The following is a 24,735-nucleotide window of genomic DNA, read 5'->3' as shown; positions in this document are numbered from 1 at the left end:
TAGAAAAGATAGGGCCATCTAATTCCTGTCAACTTATTGTGTGAAGAAATAGCAGATAACTTTTCAATATGAATGTTATTTAACTGAAATGTTCAGCTTTATATCGATAAAATTTTGAATGAGCAGACAGCTTTCACATTCGATTTAAAACTCAGTCGGTAGGCCTCGATACTTCACACCAAAGTTTAAACTACGCACGAAGCTTATAGGCCTCCTATCCGGTAAAACAAATCAAGACTAACTAGTGCGGAGTTGAAAAGGCCTGCACAAAGTGAGAAATTCACTAAATCCCACTATAGGCTTCATGCGTCGTTTAAAATTTGGTATCTCCGCCTTCCGACCAAGTTTCAAATTGAATATATGAAAGCTGTCTGCTCGTTCAAAATTATCTCTGCACAACAGAAAAACATTGAAATTCAAAAGTTGTCTGCTATTTCTTCATATATTTAGTTGACGGATATTAAATCAGATGGCGCTATATTCCCTAAGCTCGAAGCCTATAAAGGGCTGTCATAGAAGGAGTAATTCTCGACCGAAAGCTATCGCTTCGTCCTCTTTTGGTTGCCGTCGAAAATTAGACAGGTAGCATATTAGCAGACGCCATACGGAGTTGCCAGCAAAGGATTTACGCTTATCAGAGGACTATGATGGATGAAATAAAATATGTAAAATCTTAATATTTGCATTTTAGTATAAATTTACAATGTTTTGTACTGAATCCATGATAGCACAGAGCAATTACGAAGTAAAGAATTTCGAATTTTTCTCTAATTTGGCAATAGAGTAGGAGCACTCTGTAGCTTGGGCCATGACCGCCATTGTGGCCGCGAATTTTTTTTTGAATAGAAAAAATCATGGGTGACGTAGCAAACGCTAGATCACGGTGCACCTCAGCAGCACGGTCCTCAGGAGAGCGTGGCGCCGAATCGTCACCTAGACTCGTTTCGGTCGCGATGTCCTCTCGATTAAGTCCAATGAAGAATTAGCAGGAAACCATGAAGGGAGGAAACTACAGGGGACCAGGAAAACATTAAGAGCTTGCCATCTACGACCAAAAACCACTGCCGTTCGAAAAAGGCGAAAAACTAAGGAATGTCGAAAGCTTGAGGCTGTTAGCTGTCTGCAATATCCCCTACATTGGTGAGACAAAAGGCGCGCTTAAGTAGGTTTGAATGCGGGCTTTTACCAATGAAATTTAGAGGAACATACCATGAAATTCGGTTTCAAGCGATAGTGTGACCATGGCTTTTGAGACTCTGGCGAAGAACCCCGTCACTGATCGTTAAAGGTCTACTGGCGACGCTTGAGTTAGGTGGACCATAGACAAATAAAAGATTATCCAGGACAGCTATCCTTTTCAAAACGCATCTTCTCAACGTAGCCCTCGACTACTAGCGCCACCTTCCGGAAAAATGGTGAAAGCGTAGAATTTCGTCACTTTGGGTACAACTTACGTCACATACTTTTTAAATAATTTTTACACTGACGAATACCGACCGGAAAAACCAGCCGGATATTGTACCCAATTCCGGTTCATCCCCTTCCCCACCCCCAAATGGAGTGTTACATTGGGGAGACGACAATATTAGTACGGGGTAAGGCACGGGATTGCTGTCCTGGATAATCTTTTATTGGTCTATGGGTTGACATAGTACCCTCAAGCCCTCACTCTGGTAAGAGTTAGAACTACTAGACCGTCGCTGACACTTTCTGTGGCCAAAAATTAATTTTTTTTACGATATTGTTTTAAATTAAGTCAGGAAAGTAAACTTTCTTTCACATTTATATTTGTTCGGATTAGCCACGTAATTAAAAATTCAAAAGGGGAAACAAATACAAAAAATATCACCAAATATAGTAACTTACACCTTACCATCTGCTTAGGTAATCAAAGAATACAAGTTGAAGAATTAAAGGGATGATACTATTACCAAAAGCGACATAAGACCCAAAAGTGTGTCAGTACGGTAGAATGTTTAATGGGTGCTTGTCTCAAAGTAAAAAGAGGGAGTGGGAGAGGGGGTTGAAAATACGTCATAAAAATTTTAAATTTTCTCCACTCCAGCGCCGCCGAGTGAGGCGTTTAAGAACGTACATGTATGTCTACGGGCGAGTATAGACTAAATATACAGTTGCTAGTACTGTTCCCACTAGTAGGTTATGTAGTCTATTGTGAGACTAGCTCTCAGTAAATATTTTAATTGGCGCAAAGGTAGAGTTGACACACTTTTGGGTCTTATGTCACTTTTGCTATTACCGCTCGGGGATCTCGAAATTTTGGCGCGATATTCGTTGGTTGGTTGACCACAAATGTAATTCTCAATGTAAACTTGATAGAAAACCACTCTTTATTGACATACACAAAATAATATTCATTATTACTTACGCTCATCCGACCTGGCTCCGTTCGAAGGGGTACATAGTAGCTAATAAACTATGAAAATTATACTCTAAAACACTAATAATATGGCACACTAGAGAAAACTGGTCAGAAGAACTTAATATTAAACAAGATGCCACGGACATTTGAGTACAACAAACTGATATAAATTACAAAAAGGAGGGGGCATTTTCTATCGATTGATTCATCAGTTACTGTTATACACTATCGGTCAAAGAGTTCAGTAAAAGAATACCAAACTCACAGAATTGGAAGTTCTGGGTATTCTGTCCCAAAAATCAATATTGGACTATCAAGATTCTCTGCCCAATAAATTTACGTATCAATGAACGTTCTAGATCTAAATTTTGAAGAGTTATGTGAGATTCGGCGGCGGCTATTAATAATAATAATCAGCTAGGCTAATACCCAAGGCACCACCTTAGGCCTAAGTCATCAAGCGACTTTTAAAGCCATTAATTCAGGTGGCTGGGTTACAATGCGTGGGAGGGTGGTGGCAAGCTCTTCAAGCCACGCGAGCCAACAGCTCCCTACACTAACTATTAACGTTAACCTCCACACGTTTTAAGGTACGTGATCTTAGTACACACAAATCCCTGAGGGATTGTGTGTCAAAACCGTGTGGTAAAAATATCGAGCGGCGGTCAAAGTATCTGGTCAGAGATAAGCTTTATTTTCGGAGGGAATTCTTATATTCGCGACCGAAACGAGTCCTGGGAGCGTATTCTGTAAATATTCGAAATCGAATTTTCGATCGAAAACTAGATTACGAACTTCGAGATCTCGACGAATGGTATTCGGTAAAGATTTCGAATAAGCATAAATCAATGCAAATTGTCGAAGTCGATCTCGACATGGTATAGAGTATTCGATTTTTTACAGAATCGCCCCCTAGGGGGCGTAACAGCTCTAGCTTCTCCGAGGTAGCGCCTATGATCTAGCGTCTGCTACAGACCAATTAAAAAGTCATAAGAACGATTTTTCTGAAATAGACTAATTGGAATATAAGCAAACGATGCAAAAATTAGATTAAAATGCAAGTATCATTATATATAAAGTCAAATTTACGAATAACGGTGAGGAAAAACTAATCTAGCGTCTAGTTTAGAAGCGACCTATATAGGTTTCAATGGCGAAACGAAGGGGGTTTAGCGATGGTTTTTGGTGGCAATTACCCGTCTAACACAATGAGATATTGAAAGGGACGAGACTCAATATTATTAAATTTTCGTGGGGATGCTTTTGCTACGGTGAGTTATTTCGACCAGGAGAAGGAGAATAAGGAAAGTTTCTACGTTATGGCTGACTTCAGACCTTTTCACACGAGCCAACTTTTTAAATCAAAATGCTGAGTCAGCAAAAATGGATCAGTGATCCATTTTTTTCTCGCGTACATTTTTGGTGGATCAACTCATCGAACTTTTATTCACACGAACCAACTAGTTGACTCAACTCAAGTTCACTCATCTAGTTGGATCAAAAAGTTGGCTAGTGTGAAAAGGCCTTTCGAGGGATCTTGGTTTCTTCGGAGGACTCTATCACTTCGGTGTCTTGAAGCTCCGAGTGTTTCAAACGCCTTCGGGGAAGACGGTACCAGATGAAGCGTTGTCTTGACGGGATGAGAGACCTGTATTTTAATATGCTAAAGGTTTAATGAATGCTCGACTAGAGATCGACCACATAAAAGACTATTTATGGACGCCTTTCCGGATCTTTTTTTAGTCTATGGTATTATATCGTAGGTAGATGGCGATAGCATCTTCACAGAACGACGAAAAATCAAAAAGTACACTAACTTTGACCATTGCTACTTAGTTCCTCCGTTCCTCACTACGAGGCGTTATTTGTTAGTTTTAACTTCCTCCCCTCCCAACTTGTATTTCGCTCGTAACATTCATTAAGAAATAGGTCCGATTGACACACTTTTGGTAATTATGTTACTTTTGATATTATTTTATTGCCACAATCTTTCTTTTCCCTTTAAAAAGGAAAGTTCTTCAACAATGCTTGGCTTTAGTCTTAGGTTTTTTCCCACGACTTTCAATTAAATAAGATTTTTTTGCCACTAAGCGCGCAAAACTTTGGGGAATCAAAGATCGTTTTTAAAAGACCTAAAGAGTGATTGGCCGCGCCACGTACGCCAGACTTCAGAAGCTAGACTACACCACTTTTTAGACAGAGTGTAAACAAATAAAAAACCACGATATTCGATTTAAACTTTTTTTAAAGAAAATTTTTAATAAAACCGTCTTTTACAATGATTTATCATATACAGGGTGTTTCAAAAGGTTATGCAAAATTTTAAGGAGTTGTAGGGCGTGAGTTGAGAAGTACGCCTGTTTTTTCCCATTTTCCTACGATGAGCTAAAAGCGAGGGGTCGGACATTTACCAAAATCCCGTACACTTTGTCTAAACTCGCAAAATCTTTTAACTCTCTCTATGGTAAATTAACATTGAAATCCCAAAATCACTTCAAAAAGTACTGATAAAATCGCCAAAACCTCTTCGAAATCCTGAAATCCCGTACAAATCAATGGCAAGTGTCCGACCCCTCGGCTAAAAGAGCGTCAGAGAGCTTCAAAGTGAGGCCTACTAGCCCCTGGAAGTAGGAAGCAACAAGCGCAAAACCCAGCAGCAGGGAAATGCGAACATTAAGGTTTGGGTTCGTGTGATTGGTAAAATAGGACTTTGTAAACAAATCGAGATAACCAGCGTAAAAAGGTAACTTAAACATTATTTATAGTCCCGGCTGCTTGGTTTGGCGCTAGTTTGAGCCTACTTCCAGAGGCTAGTAGGCCTTACTTTGAACCTCTCTGGGGCTCTTTCAACTCATCGTAGGAAAATGAAAAAAAAACAGGCATACTTCTCAACTCACCTCCTACAAGTCCTTAACATTTTTGCATAACCTTTTGGAACACCCTGTATACTACTGTTATGGTAGCGCAATTGTCATTTGAGTATCAGTACGAGTTATCCTGTTTTGAGCCAGTCTTGTATGACGGGGGAAAGGTTAAAGGGGACAAAAAGAGGTCACTCCTACTCTTCGCTACTTCGAGATAGCAGTTACAATCATTTATAATTTTCATTTTTCGAGCCCCGTTTCTGAAATTCAAACGATTCTGTGACCCTTTGAAAATTATTGAAAATGTATTTTTATTTCAACATATATTTATTTATACGAATTATTAAGTAACGTCTTCGGCGATTTCTTGTAGTCAATGACTTTGCTACTAGCTCCGGGGTAGAGCCCATTCAAATACCCGGATATCTTTTGCATGACAACTTTCAGTCGCGAATGTTCAAAATTCTTCAATTTTTCGAAGGTATACCATAGCTTTTCCATTTCAGTTTTGAGACAAATCGCCTTTTCTTCATTTCGTACGCATTCCCGTACGAAAAATTCGGCGAAGGAGTAGTCCTCGCTGTACCCAGCCGAATAAAACAGTGTCGAACAAAGGTCGAAGCCCTGATAGCTGAAGAGTATTTCCTCTTTCTTAGAAGGCGTGGTATTGCGGAGAAATAGGCCAAGATTACGAGCGTCTTCCTTATTAGCGAAACTTTCGAAGATGTCCGCGAGTATCAACGCAGGCATCTCCAAAAATTCATTTTTCAGATCGAGAGGTAACAGCAGCCAAAACGAGTGTAGAAGTTCTCGAATGAGGTAGTCACAGTCAGGAATATCCATGTTGCGAATTATAGCTCTGATGATGTAAAGTAAATCTTCGACGTTCAGTTTATCAATTACCAATCTGGCAACCGGAAGGAAATGATCTTGCCAAGGCCATTCTAACAATCTCTTGAGTACCAGACAAGGGCTGTTAGTAATTAAATTCATTTGCGACTCACGATCCAATTTTCCCATTTCATTCAGCGTGAAACAGAAAATGTCAGTGTACCGCGCAATTGGGACGAACAATTTCAGACTACGAATCTTTTGCTCTTGGCTCAGCTTGTTGAAATAGAATCTAGTGGTTGTTACATTTCCACTCGAGCACATTAGTTGAAACGCGTATTCGTATATAGAACCATCATCATAAAACAAGTTTTTAATGGAGTCTAATTTGCGCAACTCGCCACGAATTTCGTAGGCCCAAAACAAGTCCCAGGAAAAACACGTCATTCCGCAACTTTCATACTGGTCTATAAACTCATCTTGCTTCATTTCGTCCCAAAGTTGCCGAATCTGCGGCACTAAACAGCTCTCGCTGGCGATGTAAAAACGTGTTTGGAGGGAGTGGCGGGGGTCTTTCACGCGTAACAGAGCGGTTGCCTCGTCGTCAACCGTTCCACGCGCGGTCCAACTGAGATGATGAGGACATTCCTTGTAGATGTCGAGATTTCGTTGGATCTGTTGGCCGATTGGTCGGATCAATCGGAACAGTCGCTTCTTCAATTGGTCACTCAAATGTAGCTTCTTGGCTTGCTTTAATACTTCGCGTGAGAAATCTAACCACTTGATATTCGAGTCGATATCCCATTGGTTACTCAGAGGGGTGATCAAGTCTCTGATGGTTTTGTGATTCCATAATAATACTGCTATTTTCGAAAGGGCAATGTCTTCCAACGTGGGAGAAGGAATTTTAAATTCCATTTTTGCTGAAATTGTTAATCTGAAATTAAAAATAAAATAGTTTAAATCACCCTGTACATTCATTGATAACCGCAAAATAATAACCAAAAAGGGATTTTTACTAAAATGAGCTCTCCCTTAATCACCCGGTTTTTTGGTGCTGAAGTTAGTGATCAGGGGAAATTCTACATATGAAGTCATATCCACTTTTGCATTCGCGGACTCCCCGGATTTTTCAAACATTGTGGGTTTATAATTCTGTTACATGATTTAATAATTAGTACATATACTAATTTTAACGCGAGGCAAATATACAAATCCACGGTTGGCAAGAAATTCACGCCCAATGGAATCTGATTCATTATTATAATAATATATTTTAAGCTCAGTAGAGTCAGTACTGGTATAATTAAAAAAACGAGGCTGATATGAAAATGACATAATCTAAACACTATGATATAGTTCTTTTTGACAGCGGTATTTATTTGGTCTATTTAACTTTTCGTTAAATCGACGCGAGTTTGGCTTTACTTAATAATTTCAATAATATTACCCAAAAGTTAAGTTCGTAGTTTTGTATCAACTACCAAACTCGCAAGTCTCGCATACGTCCAGGCTCAAACGCGATTTTCACCTAATGCCGCTTGTCGATATTTGTAATGATGGCATTTAAACGTTATTTATTATTTTTGTTCTAAACTAACCTTACCTATTTTATTACTCAGTTTACGAACACTAACGTAAAAGCCTAAGGGAAGCTGTAGTCGACGAACCAGCCTTGAAGAAAGTCGCAGTAACTTAGCAAACTTCAGCGAAAGAAGGAAACACTACTAATAATATAAATTTGGGATATTGGAGGATACGCGAAGACGAACAACCCTGAACAACCAATGTAAGTAGTGGTTCAGTCAGAATTAAAATATTACATAAAAGCACAAAATGATATTTTCCACGAATATTGTACCATAAGTTTAATACTAACGACTATTTATTTTCTTTATGCACATAATCCTATTCTACTTGGAAATAATTACTATTTTAAGACGATTTTTTAACGTTACGCCCGATCCATCTGGACCATCTCACGCTCTAACATAATCTCTATCCCCCTAAAAATATCAGCGCCGTATGTCATTGGCGCCCTAAAACTGACGTCTTCCGACGGGTAGTCCTCTAATCTCTTGCGTATGGGAAGCAGAGATTGTGGAGGGTCGTATGAGGACGACCACCAATCCCCCAACAGGTGGTTGTCATACTTCCGCCACGGGTGTCCCGTCCTTTACACATATCTCACCCCTGATTTATCAGATGGACGAGCGCTAATAAAAAAAATATTAAGTAGAAATAAATACATTATTGACCTTACTTTTTCTACCCGTGGCGGAAGTATGGCATCCACGGTCTCTGCCTTCCAGATGCATATAGGATCAGTGGCGTAACTAGAAGTCCTTCAAGGGAGGGGTTCAAACTATGTAAAATACCTCAGAGGGCAGGGCCGTAACCAGGGGGGGGGGGGGCGGTCGGGCCGTGCCCACCCTGGACTGTATGGTTGTACGTACAATTTTTATTTTTTTTTATTTGTTTCCATTGCGTGCCCACCCTGAAATCAAATCCTGGTTACGGTGCTGTCAGAGGGTTTGGGATGGGGTGATATTTTAGTACAGCCAAAGTTACACGGAAACCCTCCCTTTGTCTACGCCACTGTATAGGATCAACACTTTCTATTATTCGCAAAATCTTTACGAAGATCTTCCCACCACACAGACTCTATAGCAAACCTCTTCGCAAGTATTGTCAGAAATTTTGCATCTCATAATTTGTAGGAGTTTACGCGTATGTCCTCAATGTTCAGGAGATTGATTCGTGTAAACGCCTAGAAATGGGTTTGATGAAACTCTCTATTGGTACTTTTATTACGCGTTCAAACATCTTTATACGTGCCTAAGCCTTGGTTCCCACTAGCGCGTGTAACGGCGCTTCACTCAAGTTTGGGACGTTCCAAAGTTTTGACGCACGTAAAGAATAGAGCCACGTTCACACGTAGCCTCGGAAACGTTTTGCCTCGGTTCGTAGCGTTTGGAAATCTTTTTGTTCACACTTTCGATTTCCAGTGAGTTTTGAAGAAAATTGGGCATGCGTAGTATAGAAATATAATTAGGAGTTCGTCTGCTCACGCATTTGAGTGACGTTTCAAAACATTCTAATTAAAAATGAATGCACCCAGAGGAAAATTGTTGAATTGTTTAAACAAATAGACAAAAAGTTGCGAGACATTTTCTTTTAAAAAATGAATAAAACTTTTTATTAGGCGCGAAAAAATTCACGTTTGACGATTTTTGTAAAAAAAAATGGCTCATGTTTAACAAAAACCGACTGGATGACGTCACGAATTGCTGCCGAAAAGGTCAACCATGGACACTGTATCTCTAAGCGGACGGGAAAAGCAGCCTAAAAGAGGTACCCCCCTCACTGTCCGTTTGCGTCCTACTTTGTATTAGCTGAAATAGTCGGCCGTACTCGATTCGCAGGGCCGTCAAGGTCATTCGAAAGAATGTAAACCCCCAAGGTTCGTAAAGAAACCCCCATTTCAAACGGAATGTTTTGTCGATCACGTGACGAATTATATGGCCTTGACAGCCCGAAACTTTCAGAATTCTTGAAACTCCCCCCCATTACAGAGAGACGGTGGCGGCGGCAGGTGATTTTGTATGGTGGAAGCTACAGCTTTTCCCGTCCGGTTAGAGATACAGTGTCCATTGGTCAACGAAGCGGTTCAGCTTAATTCTTTATGAAACGCGGGTTTGTGGAAACAAAGCATTTGACGATGATTGTTTTTATTTCGACCACGAAATTCCTAGTCATTTAGCGATTCTACTGACAAATAACAATTAAACTATACAGTTATGGTTTAATCATTTCTTAATAAAAAATGTTCTTTTCTTATTTTTTTAACGTTTTTCCTATACTGAATTTAATTTTTTTACTGCTTTCGCTACAAGTCTCCTCATTGGTTTGGAAACGATTACAAGGAAGTGTAGAAAGGCTATAAATTTTGAACCTATAGCGTTTTCCATTGGGAACCTCCGAGCACTCCCGGAGTGCTCCAAAATCAAAATCGTATTCCATTGGGAAAAAAGGGGCAACTCCGAGAGGGAGGATCGTCTTCCATTGACCAAGGTACTCCCTCCCGGAGTGCTCCCGGCTGCCCCAACTCAAGAGTCGGAGGGAACCAAAAAAGTTCTCCGAAAACGTTTCGTATTTCATTGGGAGCTACCAGGGCGAATCCTCTGAGCGCCTCCTACAGAGAGCAGTGACGTCATTCAACAAATCCGGATCACACTCGGAGGTTTCCAATGGAAAACGCTACGTGATAAATACAAGGGTTAGACAATACAAAAGATCTTTAAAGCGACGGCGTTTGCAGTATACAGTATATATTATTATATTAGCGACCGAAAAATATCGCTACGCCCCCTTTTGTTCGCCATTGAAACCTAGATAGGTAGCGGCTAAACCAGACGCTATTACTTTCTCCTCATCGGTATTCGTAAATTTTTCTTTATAAACAATGATACTTGCATTTTAGTATAATATTTTCTTTTTTTTTCTTATATTTTGAGAAGTTTATTTCAGAAAAAACGTTCTTCTGACTTTTTAATTTGTGTGTAGCAGACGCTTGACCATAGGCGCTACTTCGGAGAAGCTAGCGCTGTTACGCCACCTAGACTCGTTTCGGTCGCGAATAGCCCACGTAGGGCTCTACTTAGGCTTTTGTAAATCTTAACCAATCGGACTTATTACACTAGGTTGGGCTCAGCCGCTGACGATGCCACCTATTTAGCCATCGAGGTACTACACTAGAGCCACCACTTGCTTTAAAGCAACTGTCGGCTCTATTATTTCCACCTGTATTATGAAAAGGACCCTGCCATGAATTTATCCAATTCTTCGTAAAAAAAACCGACTTTAGTGGAGAGCGTAGTGCCATCTACTAATGGCAAAGGACGTTAAATTCAAAATAGCCAAATGATAACGTCGTCAGAGAGTCTTTGCGGAGTACTATATTTAGACAACTTATACTTTATTTAGTGGGCTTTAACCTAAACTATACATCCTATGCAAAACGACCCAATCAACGCAAGTGGTACCTATAAGTACACGCCTTTTGGGTAAACATGTAGCTTAACTAACTGGTTTTGATAACGCCGATAACGACATCTGTTTGAAAAAAGAGCTACTTGACGTCATTTTAGTCTGTTTGAGGGATACTTAACTTCTTGTTTTTCCATTCATTTTTTACAGAATGGATACCGCTCTCAATTTCATCTTACCACCAGCTTCACTCGTGCAGTTATGCAACGCGAAAATTGCGATTTCCATGCTGAACTCGGAGCTCCGGAGCAAGTCCGCGGCGAGTTCAGTTCATTCCACCGAGGTCCTGGAAGATATCGAGTTACGCCTATTGAAGAACCTGCGGCTAATGAAACTTCCAGAAAAAATTACTTCGTATTTGCGAAAATATTTGGTTTTCGTGGTAATAGAGGTGGACTCTTGGTGTCGGAAATTTTATGACATTTGCTACTTGACCTTCACCATAGATACGCCGCAGATTTTGGCGGATATATCTTGGACTGGACGCGGGAAAATCGACCTGGAGGGAACGATACGAAAACTGATTGCGGATGGAAAGCTCGGTTTGGACATTCGTTATAGATTGGCTTGCGCGTTTCACTCGGAGGATTTGATTCGCAAACTATGGAGAGAAATGGCACCGGAATATCAACGCTTTTACGAACTTAGTTCGGTGAAAAGAAGAATTAGAAACTTGGAAAAGTTCGAAGTTGTTTACTGGTCATTCGAACTGATGCGAGTGCCTGTTGTCGAAACTTTCAACTGGCTGGATGGCGAATTGCGCGAGATATTGCAGGACGAAACGGTATCAGCCGTACATACTTTGACGAACAACGTGAATCAACTCAACGCGTCCCTGAAGCAGCGCGTTTACATGTACGCTCTAGCGTACGCCTTGTTGACGGATAAACCTCATTCCGCTGGATATTTCGCCAAAAAGTGCGATGGTCCTCACAGAGTTACCGTATTCAAATCGATGGAAGCTTACTTTGATCATTTGGATAGCGATGTCGCGTTTGCCCTTTTTTCCACGATGGATCGGACGGATCTGGAATCGTTGTTCACAGATGTCCCTCAATACCTATTTGAAGTGTTCAGGCATCTTCCTTCCGAGCTATTTGTGAAAATTTTTAAAGATTTGCAGCCCGTCTTGGTAGTTGAACATTTTTTCCAAGTTCTGTGGGCCATTTCCGATCACGACGGGATCGCGAAGAACAAGTACAGTTCGCCTTTGGAGATGAACTGGTGCGACATTCTCAGAGATATCTGGGTGTACCAAGTGCCCGAATCGTACCGAACCTACGTACTGAGTCAAACTGGGAACGACTACTACGGCGCCCTTGATTTGTTATTAAGACTTTACAAATCGAATCAATTCAAAAGTTGCGAATTGTTACTGGAACAACAGACCGAGACGGGACGTAGAGCTCTTAGCGCGGACGTAATGCGAGGTATCAATCAGCATCCTAAAAATAGTCAACAACTGGAATTTTTCAGTAAAGTAGGACCTCATCTGATAAAGTCCTTGGATGACTTGGAGTACGTCAGAGAGCTCGCATCGACAGATACGCGTAACGAAGATGGGTGGAAGAAATTAATAATGACATTGGAAGGATCAGTGACTCGTAAAAGGAAAGCCGAAGATGACCACTAACAGTCTAACACATTATATCAGGAGGTAAGAAGGACAGTAGGAATTTGCAGCTTTGGCCAGTGAGTGTCGCCATTTGATCCGCTTGCCAAGACGGGGTTGGGATAAAAGCGAAAATTTGAAATACGCCAATCACAATTAAGCCACTGTGAAGTACATAGCTTGATGGGCCCGTCTGTCAATTTTTCATGATGAACTTGCTCTTTCTAGCGTTTTAAATACGTCAATTAACGATTAACCAGCTTAATTTTGTGAACAACACTTTTCATTCCCAAATAGATAAATTAATTATTATGCTGGTTATTGTCCGTTGACAGTATCAAAGAATTTGCAATTTCTGCCACCAGGTTTAAAGGAAGCTAGGGATGATTGGCGCTAGTTACGTTTTAAAACTAGTAATTCGTGTTAGCAGACGATTTTTTCTTATATACCCTTTAAAACCATAACTTTTATTCAATTTTAATGTTACATTTATCTAAAAATATGTTTATGTTATAATAATTACCTAATAAAACAGCTACACACTTAAATTTTCCACACAATATTGAAAGTTATACAAAATGCCACTGCTAAGCCTTAACTTTCGGCATATAGACTGGCTAGAGCAAGGGCCAATTTACGGCATTTTCCCCGCGCGTTGTTGCTGCTTTTTAAGGTTTATTATCCACGGAAACAGTGGCGGCGCCAGGAATTTTTGCAAGGGTAGGCAAACCAAATAAATGGGCCCCCGACCCGGGACCCCCCTTTTCTCAACGAAATGTGTCAATAAAATAAAGTAGTGATATACATGACGAACAAAAAAGTTCTAACAACAGTAAAACGAGTCCAAATATAACAGAACTGGTTTTATTTACTAGGAGATACCTAAAACATTTCTAAATATATTATCGACATTTCTTTCATTGTTATTTATAAATAATTTTATCTCTTGGGACAATTTTGAGACCCTTTCTAGATCAATTTGGGGCCCCTTATAGGGTGATTTTGGGGCCCCTCAAAATTTTAAGGTAAGCAGTGGCCTACCTGGCCTAACCCCTAGCGCCGCCACTGCACGGAAACTCTTCAGCGAGGAGTGGTACTTATTCGGAACGGGAATATTCTTGGAAAGTGTCGTCTTACAAAAATTACCCTAATACCCACTTCCTGTATTTTCTCCTGATTTTATATTTTTCGTTGACGCTTTCTTCTTAGCCCTACCAAGGAGGATAGCTATCCCCCTTGGTCCTACTTATTGCTCCACTTCTGTCCCAAGTGGCAAGGAGCCAAGGACCATATAACAGCAGCTTACATACTAGAAATTGTTAATGCATCGAGTTTGTACGCGTAGTTTACAAATGTATTTTTAAAATAAAAGGTATATTTTTTACAGTTTTATTTTGCAGTTGAAACTTTTTAATTAACTATTATGAGAACGTTCACTGAAATTTCCGATAATTATTTGTGAGTTTGGGCTTTGGTGGAACGAAAAAGAAATTTACAAAATAGAAAACATTTAACAAAAATATACAAAAAAGATTTTATATTTTATCAGAATAGGTTTATTTAAAATACAATTGTCAATAGACAGTTTCAGCCACTTATAAAGACTATGTTTACTTGAATGTTTACAACGGTTGGAAGATGAGTAGACTTTCTCGTAAAATATTTTTCATGAGTTACTGAAACTGTCTAATGAAGTAGTTTTCTCCCCCACTTCTTGGTCTCTTTACTTGTTCGCGTTTTTACTCCTAATGATTTTTAAGCAGTCCGTTCAATTTCAGGGTGTAAAAAAGATAAAATATTTATCTCCACATCACGATATTTAGTCTCATATAGATAAAATTCTAAAAATTATTTTTTAGTATATTGTAGTCTAAACATTTGTTTTGTTCGTCGCGTGTACTATTTCATCTTAAAAATTCTTGCTTGAAAATATTCGCTGTATTCAGGAATGTCACCGCTGTTGTCAGTTGGGATCACCAGACTTTATCATTTAAGACGAACTTAGTAAAGCAAAAGAAATTACAAATAAATTGAACAATAAAACTTAATTTGAGTAATTCCACAGTACTTAATGGAGCATTATCTAGTGCATTTTATGTAAGTTACCTTATTTTGTGTCTCTCCTTGAGTGTTTTTTAAGCCTTGCCGAGTTCGTTTTGGTTGGTTGGTCGACTGCAGTGGTTGGTTACCATAGAGATCACGCCGAAAACTATATATTTATCGGTGTTTTTTCCAGATGGTAAATCGTTTTGGGATTAATTTATGTTCAAGTATCACGGTTAGGTTTTTTTCAAGATGTGTTTTTTATTTGACGCCGAATACTTACCACCAAGCTGATGTTTGGAGCATACAACCAAAAATATAGCAATTACAGAGGCGTAAATAAATAATAGGCATTTATTATTGATTATTTTTATGTCTTATGAGTGATTATTGTAATGACTTATGAGTGATTATTGTAATGACTTATGAGTTATTATTGTAATGACTACTGAATTATTATTTTAATGACTTATGAGTTATTATTTTATTGACATGAGTTATTATTTTAATTAAATTAAACTTAAACATTGTTTATTTTATGAATTATAATATGCGAAAAACAGCACTTTTTAAGACTACAGGATTTCGGAGTAGTTCTAAACCTCGGTCTAAGCTACAAAATTTGTCTATTTTATATTAAATTTACCTAAAATTAAAGTGTCAATGAGGACCTATAAACCTGGCTTTGAGTTGTACCATTTCAACGGGTTCCTGAACAGAATAATAAGGGTTCATAAAAGTTAACATTTGAGAGATTAATGAGATTCATAAACATTTAAATTAATCTTTGCTCAGGAACAGATTAATGAGGTTCATAAACATATAGATTAAACTTTGCACACGAACGGATTTACGAAGGCTCGTATACGTTTGAACCTTGCTTCTGAACATATTAAGGGTCGTTCACCAAAGCTTTTATTTTTACTTCGGAGTGCTCCCAATCCCCCTGGAAAGTTCGGCCCGCCTAAAACAATCAGTGACATTTCACTTTCCACATGTCGTGTCCGGGTTTGGGGACCATAGAGATAGAACTAGACCGTGCTCAGGCTTGTAAATACACCAGTGCTGAACCGTTCAGAATAAATTGTGTTCATGAACGTATTTTATTTTTAGTCGTGGCGGCCTCCGCGAGTGTTAAATGAGCGTGGTGCGTCACCTGAGAATGGCCAGCAAACTACTGAAGAAGCAGCGCCAGGAGATCCGGCGTTTCGAGTGCGAGCGGAAGGTGCAGTTCGTCGAGGCCGTCAAGAAGAGAGACGCGCTTTGGGACCGGCGCCTCGAGGAACACCGCAGCCGGGAACGCCTCGACGCCCTCTGGCAGGAAGTGGCCCACGAAACCGGACAGTCCAGTGAGTGCAATTATAACCGTAATAATAGGAGGTTATTGCGCGGGAACTACAATTACTGGACCCTGTGCAACAATAAAATTAAATTATAAAGAATGAAGTTAATAGGGAATTCCGTTGAAAATCTTAAAATAACTGGGTATCAGTGATGGGCACTTCCGTTAGCGACGCGCTCAGCTCGCACATCGCCTCGAGGTATCTCGCGTGATATCCGTCACGCTCTCAAAATTTTGATAGCAGGAATAGGTGCTCGCGGATTTCCGCTCAATTTGAAGAGCCGTAATAGACGCTCGCGGATTTCCGCTCAATTTGGAGAGCCGTGATAGACGCTTGCGGATTTCCGCTCAATTTGGAGAGCCGTAATAGACGCTCGCGGATTTCCGCTCAATTTGGAGAGCCGTATTAGACGCTCGCGGATTTCCGCTAAATTTGGAGAGCCGTAATAGACGCTCGCGGATTTCCGCTCAATTTGGAGAGCCATAATAGACGCTCGCGGATTTCCGCTCAATTTGGAGAGCCGTAATAGACGCTCGCGGATTTCCGCTCAATTTGGAGAGCCGTGATAGACGCTGGCGGATTTCCGCTCAATTTGGAGAGCCGTAATAGACGCTCGTGGATTTCCGCTCAATTTGGAGAGCCGTAATAGACGCTCGCGGATTTCCGCTCAATTTGGAGAGCCGTAATAGACGCTCGTGGATTTCCGCTCAATTTGGAGAGCCGTAATAGACGCTCGCGGATTTCCGCTCAATTTGGAGAGCCGTGATAGACGCTCGTGGATTTCCGCTCAATTTGGAGAGCCGTAATAGACGCTCGCGGATTTCCGCTCAATTTGGAGAGCCGTAATAGACGCTCGCGGATTTCCGCTCAATTTGGAGAGCCGTAATAGACGCTCGCGGATTTCCGCTCAATTTGGAGAGCCGTAATAGACGCTCGCGGATTTCCGCTCAATTTGGAGAGCCGGAATAGACGCTCGCGGATTTCCGCTCAATTTGGAGAGCCGGAATAGACGTTCGCGGATTTCCGCTCAATTTGGAGAGCCGGAATAGACGCTCGTAGCCTGTGTTCGTAACACGCATTTAGCTCGGGCACGACATTAAGACGCTCATGGTGATCACGTGATTATTTAGCGGGATCCTCTGGTGTTTTGGCGGACTTAGCTACGACCTATGCCTACGACACCAGTCACACCACGGCACCCAATAGATAAATAATTGTTTTAAAGGAAATTTCATATTAATTTGTAAATTTATTTTGGGTCTAGAATTATCGTCTAAATAAAATAAGGTTATAAACATCCATAGACAGCCTGCGATGATGTTGTACTATGCTTACACTTATCGCTTACAACAAGCTATAACTAAAACGATTGTCAATATGCCTTTTCAGGATATATGTTGTGGATCTCACGGCAGCTACCATTTTAAGTTTTTTAGAAATTAGATGTACTAAGCATTGTTTTTTTTCTGAAAGTAGATGCCAAACGCATACCTATCAGCGAAAGTTCGTCTGCATTTTTTCCAAGTAGAAAAAATATTTTTATTATTGGGTCCTGGGTCCACTAGAATAGTTTTCTTAACCCCATGAAGAGGTATGTCAAACCGTCCGTCTAGATAATAATTATTTAGGGACATTCGAAAAAGGAAAGCTGGCTGAATTCTACTTCGAAAATGTGTATTCCTTTTGGCGAAGACTGGAACCCATAAGAAGGTTGTGCCCATCCAAAGCACCAGTCCAGATTGAGAGATTCCACCTTTCGCCAGTATTTTAGAACTGGAGGGACTTTCCTAGGTAATCACCGGTGTTCGGCTGGTCTCGGCGCAGCTAGACTTTCTGTGATGAACGTCTTATGGAAGTCGCCGCATCATGTGCCGCTGCCAGAGTGAGAAACTGAATTTGCTTTTTAATCGCAAACCGGAAACGTTAGATGGCGAAAAATCGAAAGTAGACAAATTTTCGCTGCGAAGTATGTGTATGTGTTACCAGAGTTTGATGTCCCATATTCTTTGGGACCTGTATTGATTCTTGGTATTACGAAGAACGCGTAGAAGTAATTCAGAACGATGAAAATATCGAATGCTGGCACCATCAAAGATAATATACAACTTCGGACCCTAGATTTGAAATCTGAGAGCTTTCTGATTGATGGTTTTGTAACGAAGCGTTTACACACTTCCAGCACGTGACCTCCATTGGGCGCTGTCATTATCCGATCACGGCCAATTTTGATGACGCGCTGTTGGGCGTACAGAATGTCATCAAAACCGTGGTCTTATCTATAGTTGGTTACCATGGTAACTATGGAGCTAATTTTTAGGAGTTCCGGCAGGAGTGGGTAAATGCTATAGATTACGAGCGAGGCAGTTATTTCGAATATAGGATACGAGGTCTATATTATCTTTGGCACCATGAAGTTATAGTTCTCAAACTCAGGCAGTTTAGTGGCGTCCTCTAGGGCTTACATTTTCATATAAATGGGAAAAAAATATACTCTATAATTTATTATTATTATTGTTATTTTTATTATTATAAATTATAATAATTAATTCACGGAATGCAAATTAAATGTTGGTAAAAAGTATCCCAGATGGCGCTACAGACAATTTTTTGTAGGATTTTTCCGTTCTTGAGCAACAAACACAAGGAAAACGCAGCTAGCCTTTAAACACGCTAACGCAGTGTTGCGTACAAATTTCCTTGGAGGCTTGGACGAACCTTTACGCTGAACGTTTTACTATTATTACTAGGCTAAGGCTTAGATATTTAAATGGAATGATTTATTATTAGCTACATTTGGCAACTGGCATGGACTTTTCTCTGAAAGTGGCACTGATATTGATGAACTCCAGGTTATATTACAGCTAGGAGCAACAGGGTTGAAAAAAAAGCCGGCTTTTTTTTTAAAATCCAGACCAGTGGTTTTAATTGGCTATAACCGTTTTTTTCCGGTTATATCCGGCTAAACTATAAACAATACCTTTTACTTGTGTTAGAAGAAATTGTCTGCAGTTATTGTCTTAAACAAGAAACTAAACAAATAAAGCGAAATAACCATATAAAATAACTGAATTATTTTGATTTCGTCGGGAAATTCCCCCTAGTTTTTGTGTATGACGCACCGACAGAAGCGACGCAACGAACTTTGGAACTTTAAACCTACCGAAAAACTGGTAAAAGTAAACCGGTTTCGAAATATGAAACAAAAAATTAACTAAATTTCTAAATAAAAACTATTAATTTACTAAAATATTCATATTGTAATTTTTTTTAAAAAAGCTAAAAAAATCTGGATTTTTTCAAGTGGCTATAACCGGTTTTAACCAGGTGGCTATAACTGGTATGGCTGGTTCTATGCCAACCCTGAGCTGGAGCAACAAACACAAGGAGAACGCAGCTTGCCTTTAAACACGCTAACGCAGTGTTGGGTACCAATTTCCTTGGACAAGCCTTTACGCTGAACGTTTTACGGGCGGGGGGGGGGGAGACAATTTCCGAATTTTCCCCTTCCGACGGCAGCAGGCGCCAAAGCGTCTAACGAATGAAAACTGTACGCGAGAAAAGGCACGACTTCTGACGGGTTGCGTTCTCCTTGTGTTTGTTGCATGGGGAAATGTTATCGTACGTAGTGCTTAGTTACCTATACGCGTTCCTGGTGTTACTAAAGTGTTGTATTAGGGACTACTAATTTGAATTTGTCACAGAGGAAGAGTGCCGGAAACTGTGGAAAAGCCTGGTGGACCAGTTCCGCAATATCTACTTCTCGGTGACTCTGAAACACGGAGAATTCATCGAGGAAATCCAGATGGAGAAAGTGCGCTGGGCCTACTTCGTGCCTCTGCTATTCCTCAAGGACGTCATTGGCAAAAGGGAGTAAGTAAGCAGGCAGTTAAAAGTCCGGGAATTTCCAAATATGTCTGAAAAGACCGGGAATTTCCAAATAGGTTTGGAAAGTTTGGTTTGAAAAGTACGGGAAATTGGAAATAGGTTTGTAAAGTCCCAGATTTTGAAAATTGGTCTGAAAAGTCCGGGGATTATAAAATGGGGTTGAAAAGTCCCGAATTTTTAAAATAGGTCTGAAAAGTCCCGAATTTTGAAAATAGGTTTGTAAAGTCCCAGATTTTGAAAATAGGTCTGAAAAGTCCGGGAATTTTAAAATTGGTTTGAAAATTCCGGATTTTAAAATGGGCTTGAAAAGTCCAGAATTTTTAAAATTGGTCTGAAAAGTACCGGATTTTGAAAATATGTATGAAAAGTCCGGGAAATTGAAAAAAGGTTTGGAAAGTCCGGTAATTTCCAAATAGGTTTGGAAAGTCCCGGATTTGGAAAAAAAAGGTGACAAAAGTCTGGGAATTTGAAAATAGGTCTTAAGGGTCCGGGAAAGGTTAGATAATTTAAATTTATCTTAATCATTTTATGAAAATAAATTCATTATCATCTTATAAATATAAAGTTAAATATTGAACAATTTTGACCTTAAAAAGGTCTGGGGAAAATCTCGAAAAAAGGCAGGTCATTTGAATCTGAAAATATTCTGACCACCCAGCTTTTGCTGATTGGTTTTAAAAGTATGCTCTGGATAAATGGTTGTTTGTATTTCTGTAAGGAGCACGTGGAACGGCGTGTTTCAAGTTTCCGAAAAGTCCGACAGCCAGGCTGAGGGAGAAGAAATATTTTTACATAAAGACCACGGAATTGAGGTATTGTAGTGTTCCATATCATTATCTGGTATAAAGCTGCTCCGTTGTTTTCTGCACTTATGTTTTCTGTGTAGTATCAGAAGTATATGATCTCGATCTTACGATAAGTCACCATCCAAACAGTTTTCAAAAGGCTCGATTTTCAATCGTGTTCTAAGACGCGTAATACTCGAAATCACTGTTACCTTCGACCATTGCCAAAGGAAATATATTCCGCTAAATAAAGTGATCTATTTGAAATATTATTAGATTAGAGTTAGGTGGAATTTATTCATATGAAGTAAGGGCTTGTAAAAAATAGCATTTTCATTAAAATATTTCCCCACTTCAAAATTGAATTTACGTAACAACATCCTCTTTTTCTTTAAAAATATCATGGCAACCCTGTTCAAATAGATTTTACATCTAAGGACTAACGATTATATATATATATATATATATCTATATGAGACAACTAAAGCGGTGGGCATTTAACATTAATAAACATTCGAGTAACTTCATATATAATGTTTATTAATGTTAAATGCCCACCGCTTTAGTTGTCTCATTTAACATTGATTTCGAGTATAGGCGCATTGGACCAATGATATCCCGAGACGATTTATTACTTTCTTGGTGAAGCGCCAAAATTAAATTATAAACCATTTCGTAACGAATGAAATCAAATCATGACGTCACGCCGTACCTTTGGCCATGGCCGCCATGCTGGTATACCTTTTTTGCCAGTTGGAAAAAGCATGGGTGACGTAATATCTATGTTATGCTGCTAAGTCCCTATTTGTTTCGCCCGCACTAGTTTTTCTTGAAATCTCGCTTTAACACATTAACTGTTACAATCGAATAATATTAGTAATATAAGCGCCATCTTAATAACTGTCAACTAAATGTATGAAGAAACGTATAGAGAGTGTTTAAATGGTTCTACCATCCTCGCAAGAGGAGAAATACGCCCCCCCCCGAACCTGCGCGCAGTAGTGGCGCCTGGAGCTGGGTTACTCTGAAATGTTTAAGCGCTCTAAAATCTAACGAAAGGGAGCCCTCAAATAAAATAAAAATTAACGGCAAGGTTTGAGAGATAACTTTTAATTTCCTTAAAAACAGACTGAAATGTATTTTAAGGGGGCACCACGTAGTTCGCCTACGTAACCACCGCCAATCTGAAGAGGGAGAACCAAGAGAGAACGGTGCCATACACGATTAATTCGTCTAGTCCGCATCGCCATTCTCCGTTGACGGGAAATATCCAAACTAACATCCAGATTGACTGAGCGGGGCCGCGTGTTTCTCTCAAATCGTGTCTGCTGGAACACTTTTAAATTCGATACTGTTGACCATAATTTAAACTACGCACGAAGCATATAGATAAATATGATATAATATACTTGTGGTAAAATTTTTTATTGTTCCTATTTGCGAAAGGATGAAGTAGAATATTCGATCGAAGCGACGTCGCCCACCAGCGGCACCACGATCATCGAGTCTAGCATGCTTCCTCGGCAGATAGACGTGTCCATGTCCCCGCAGTCCAACGTGTCCTCCGAATCTCTGTACCACCGGCGGAAGGAACTCAGCAGCGGCCACGGCAGCGGAGAGGCCAAGAAGAAGAAGACCAATAACGAAATTATTCTGGCCGACGAAGCCGTTCTCACTGGAATACTACGACGAGAAAGGTACGTCCTTGCTCTGTGTCACTGTCACATAGGAGCAACAAACTCAGCAGCATGGAAATCACTGAAAACTTGGAAATATCAGTGATATTTATTTAAAGCAAAAAAGTCAGTTAAATATCAGGGAAAATGAAAATTTTTCTGAAAAATCAGGGAAATCAGTGAAAATAATTATGAGAACTCCAAATTATGTGCAATTTGTTTTAGTATTTTTGAAATTATTATTTAGTATGGAATTCATACGTTCAATCTTGACTATATTATATTAGATAGTGTAACAGTAATGCTTTTAACCCTATTGTTTTAAAAAGTACACCTGGAAAATATTCAAAACTACTCTGGAAAACCTGGAAATATCAAGGAAAATGGTTTTTGAAATATTTTATGAACCCTGTCAGCAGCCCTCACAAGGAGCACGCAGCCCGTCAAAAGTCGTGCCTTATCTTGCGTACAGTTTTCATTGGTTAGACGCTATAGCATCTGCTGCCGTCGGAAGGGGAAAATTCGGAAATTGTCTTCCCCCTTTCCGAAAAACGTTCAGCGTAAATGCTCGTCCAATGAAATTTGTACAAAATACTGCGTTAGCGTGTTTAAAGACTAGCTGCGTTCTCCTTGTGTATGTTGCTCCTAGCTGTAATATAACCTGGAGTTCATCAATATCAGTGCCACTTTTAGAGAAAAGTCCATGCCAGTTGCAAAATGTAGCTAATAATAAATCATTCCATTTAAATATCTAAGCCTAGTAATAATAAAGGCTATAATCTATTTTCTAGCCGAAAATCTGGTAACTCGTCCGAAATGGCATTATATTTTAAATATCTGACTTAAATAACAAATTTAAAATTTTTTCAATTATTAGCCAGTAAAGATTTAATTGGTCATGTAGGTATTTAACACTATTTTCGACTTGGAAAACCTGGAAAAGTCAGGGAAGTTGAAAATGATCCCAAAAGGTCAGGGAAAAGTCAGTGAATTTGAAAATGGTCCAATAATGTAAGGGAATTTTAAAATGACGGCAAACAAAATCAAGCAAATAAATTTTTCAAAGATGTATTAAAAATACATAAAAAATATTTTTCAAGATCTTACCTCAAACTATTCAATTATTCTACAAAAATGGTCAGGGGAAATTGGCAATTTGGTCAGGACTCAGGAAGAACCTGAAATGTCGGGGAATTTAATTCTGAAAATCAGGTGCGACATTATTTGAACACCTTTTGGGAACCGCTACGGCGCTGCCCAGTGCCCTAAATGACTCAAACCTCCCTGCAGGGTTGCCACACGCCAGGGAAAAGAGGGAACTTAAAAATAGGCCTAAAAAGTCAGGGAATTTTAAGAATTTGTAAAAAGTCTTTTTTAAGGTAATTTTAATCTGGATCTATGCCAAATTCTGTTATTATTATTTAGATACTTGAAAGATTTTTTAACGTTGAAATAACTTTTGTACTGAAATATAATTTGATAAATTTATTAACTTCTGATAAATGCAAAATATAAATACTGTCTAATTTGAGCGCGTGTCTGCAGGGATGTCCGAATGGTGGACAACCCGGGAAGGGACAACAGCGCCGTCTTCGGAGAGTACGTCGCCAGTTTGCTGCGAAGGGTTCCCGATGCCGACAGGAGCAACTGCGAATTCAGGGTCATCAAAATATTAAACGAGTTCATCGGAGGGAAAAAGTAACACGAGGAAAGAACTTTTTCAAGCTAAGGCTAACTAAACTACCATCTGCAGTTCCTAACAGCATGAGCGAGAACTTCAATACTTATGTCTTGTATATTGTAGAACATGCTACAATGCTACGATAGAACTTGCTACAATGCTACGATGTAATATATAGTCTATTGTAGAACTTGCTACAAGTATAGTAGCAATTTTTGCAATAAACTTGATACAATGCTACCAAAAATGTGTTTTTTATGTTACCATCCTCTTTAACGAGGACCATCTTATATTATGCAATTTTTTAAACGCGTTTTAATGTATAAAAATAAATAGAATTTTTAAATGTTGTCAGTAATTCATGGAAATATATACCATTATTTACCATTCTATCACTTTTCCAATCTTATACCATTCTTTACCACCTGTTAAATAAAACCTACAGCACTTTCAAAAGTAGATACCATTTAAGATTTGTAGAACCTAGGGAAAAAGGAAATTACATACTAAAACAAGTAGCATAATATCATGAAGGATGACAATTATTAAACAATTATCACCGAACTGATTTTCAGAGCTACTCAGT

At 39.4% G+C, this 24,735-nt stretch overlaps 3 protein-coding genes across 5 annotated transcripts; 2 read left to right on the top strand and 1 right to left on the bottom strand.

Annotated features, from left to right (window-relative positions):
* Positions 1-4,680: 4,680 nt before the first annotated feature.
* LOC149933648 (uncharacterized) lies at positions 4,681-7,875 on the bottom strand. 3 transcript variants are annotated; one of them, XM_090156649.1, is made up of 3 exons: positions 7,780-7,875; positions 7,682-7,749; positions 4,681-7,012 (listed from the first exon to the last, which is right to left on the bottom strand). In XM_090156649.1, exon 3 carries the CDS (start codon positions 6,991-6,993, stop codon positions 5,572-5,574), a length of 1,422 nt encoding a protein of 473 aa, XP_090012775.1. In that variant the 5' UTR covers positions 6,994-7,012; positions 7,682-7,749; positions 7,780-7,875; the 3' UTR covers positions 4,681-5,571. The 3 variants fall into 3 exon arrangements, with proteins under 3 accessions (XP_090012775.1, XP_090012776.1, XP_090012777.1); XM_090156650.1 differs by having other exon boundaries at positions 7,713-7,749; XM_090156651.1 differs by lacking the exon at positions 7,780-7,875 and having other exon boundaries at positions 7,713-7,756.
* On the top strand, positions 7,543-14,075 carry LOC149933647 (uncharacterized). The gene is made up of 3 exons (XM_090156648.1): positions 7,543-7,628; positions 7,698-7,864; positions 11,275-14,075. The coding sequence occupies exon 3, from the start codon at positions 11,276-11,278 to the stop codon at positions 12,755-12,757; it is 1,482 nt and encodes a 493-aa protein (XP_090012774.1). The 5' UTR covers positions 7,543-7,628; positions 7,698-7,864; position 11,275; the 3' UTR covers positions 12,758-14,075.
* A 597-nt stretch (positions 14,076-14,672) lies between these two features.
* Positions 14,673-24,450, top strand: LOC149933646 (uncharacterized). Its single transcript, XM_090155722.1, has 6 exons — positions 14,673-14,833; positions 15,893-16,128; positions 19,824-19,992; positions 20,726-20,819; positions 22,239-22,489; positions 24,014-24,450. The coding sequence occupies exons 2-6, from the start codon at positions 15,918-15,920 to the stop codon at positions 24,168-24,170; spliced, it is 882 nt and encodes a 293-aa protein (XP_090011848.1). The 5' UTR covers positions 14,673-14,833; positions 15,893-15,917; the 3' UTR covers positions 24,171-24,450.
* Positions 24,451-24,735: the final 285 nt, after the last annotated feature.

The sequence above is a fragment of the Leiobunum rupestre genome, chromosome 8 (assembly GCF_980474605.1).
Source record: "Leiobunum rupestre chromosome 8, qqLeiRupe1.1.hap1, whole genome shotgun sequence".
NCBI lineage: Eukaryota > Metazoa > Arthropoda > Arachnida > Opiliones > Sclerosomatidae > Leiobunum > Leiobunum rupestre.
The sequence above is the reverse complement of the archived record's forward strand: the minus strand, read 5'-3'. Positions and strand labels throughout refer to the sequence as shown.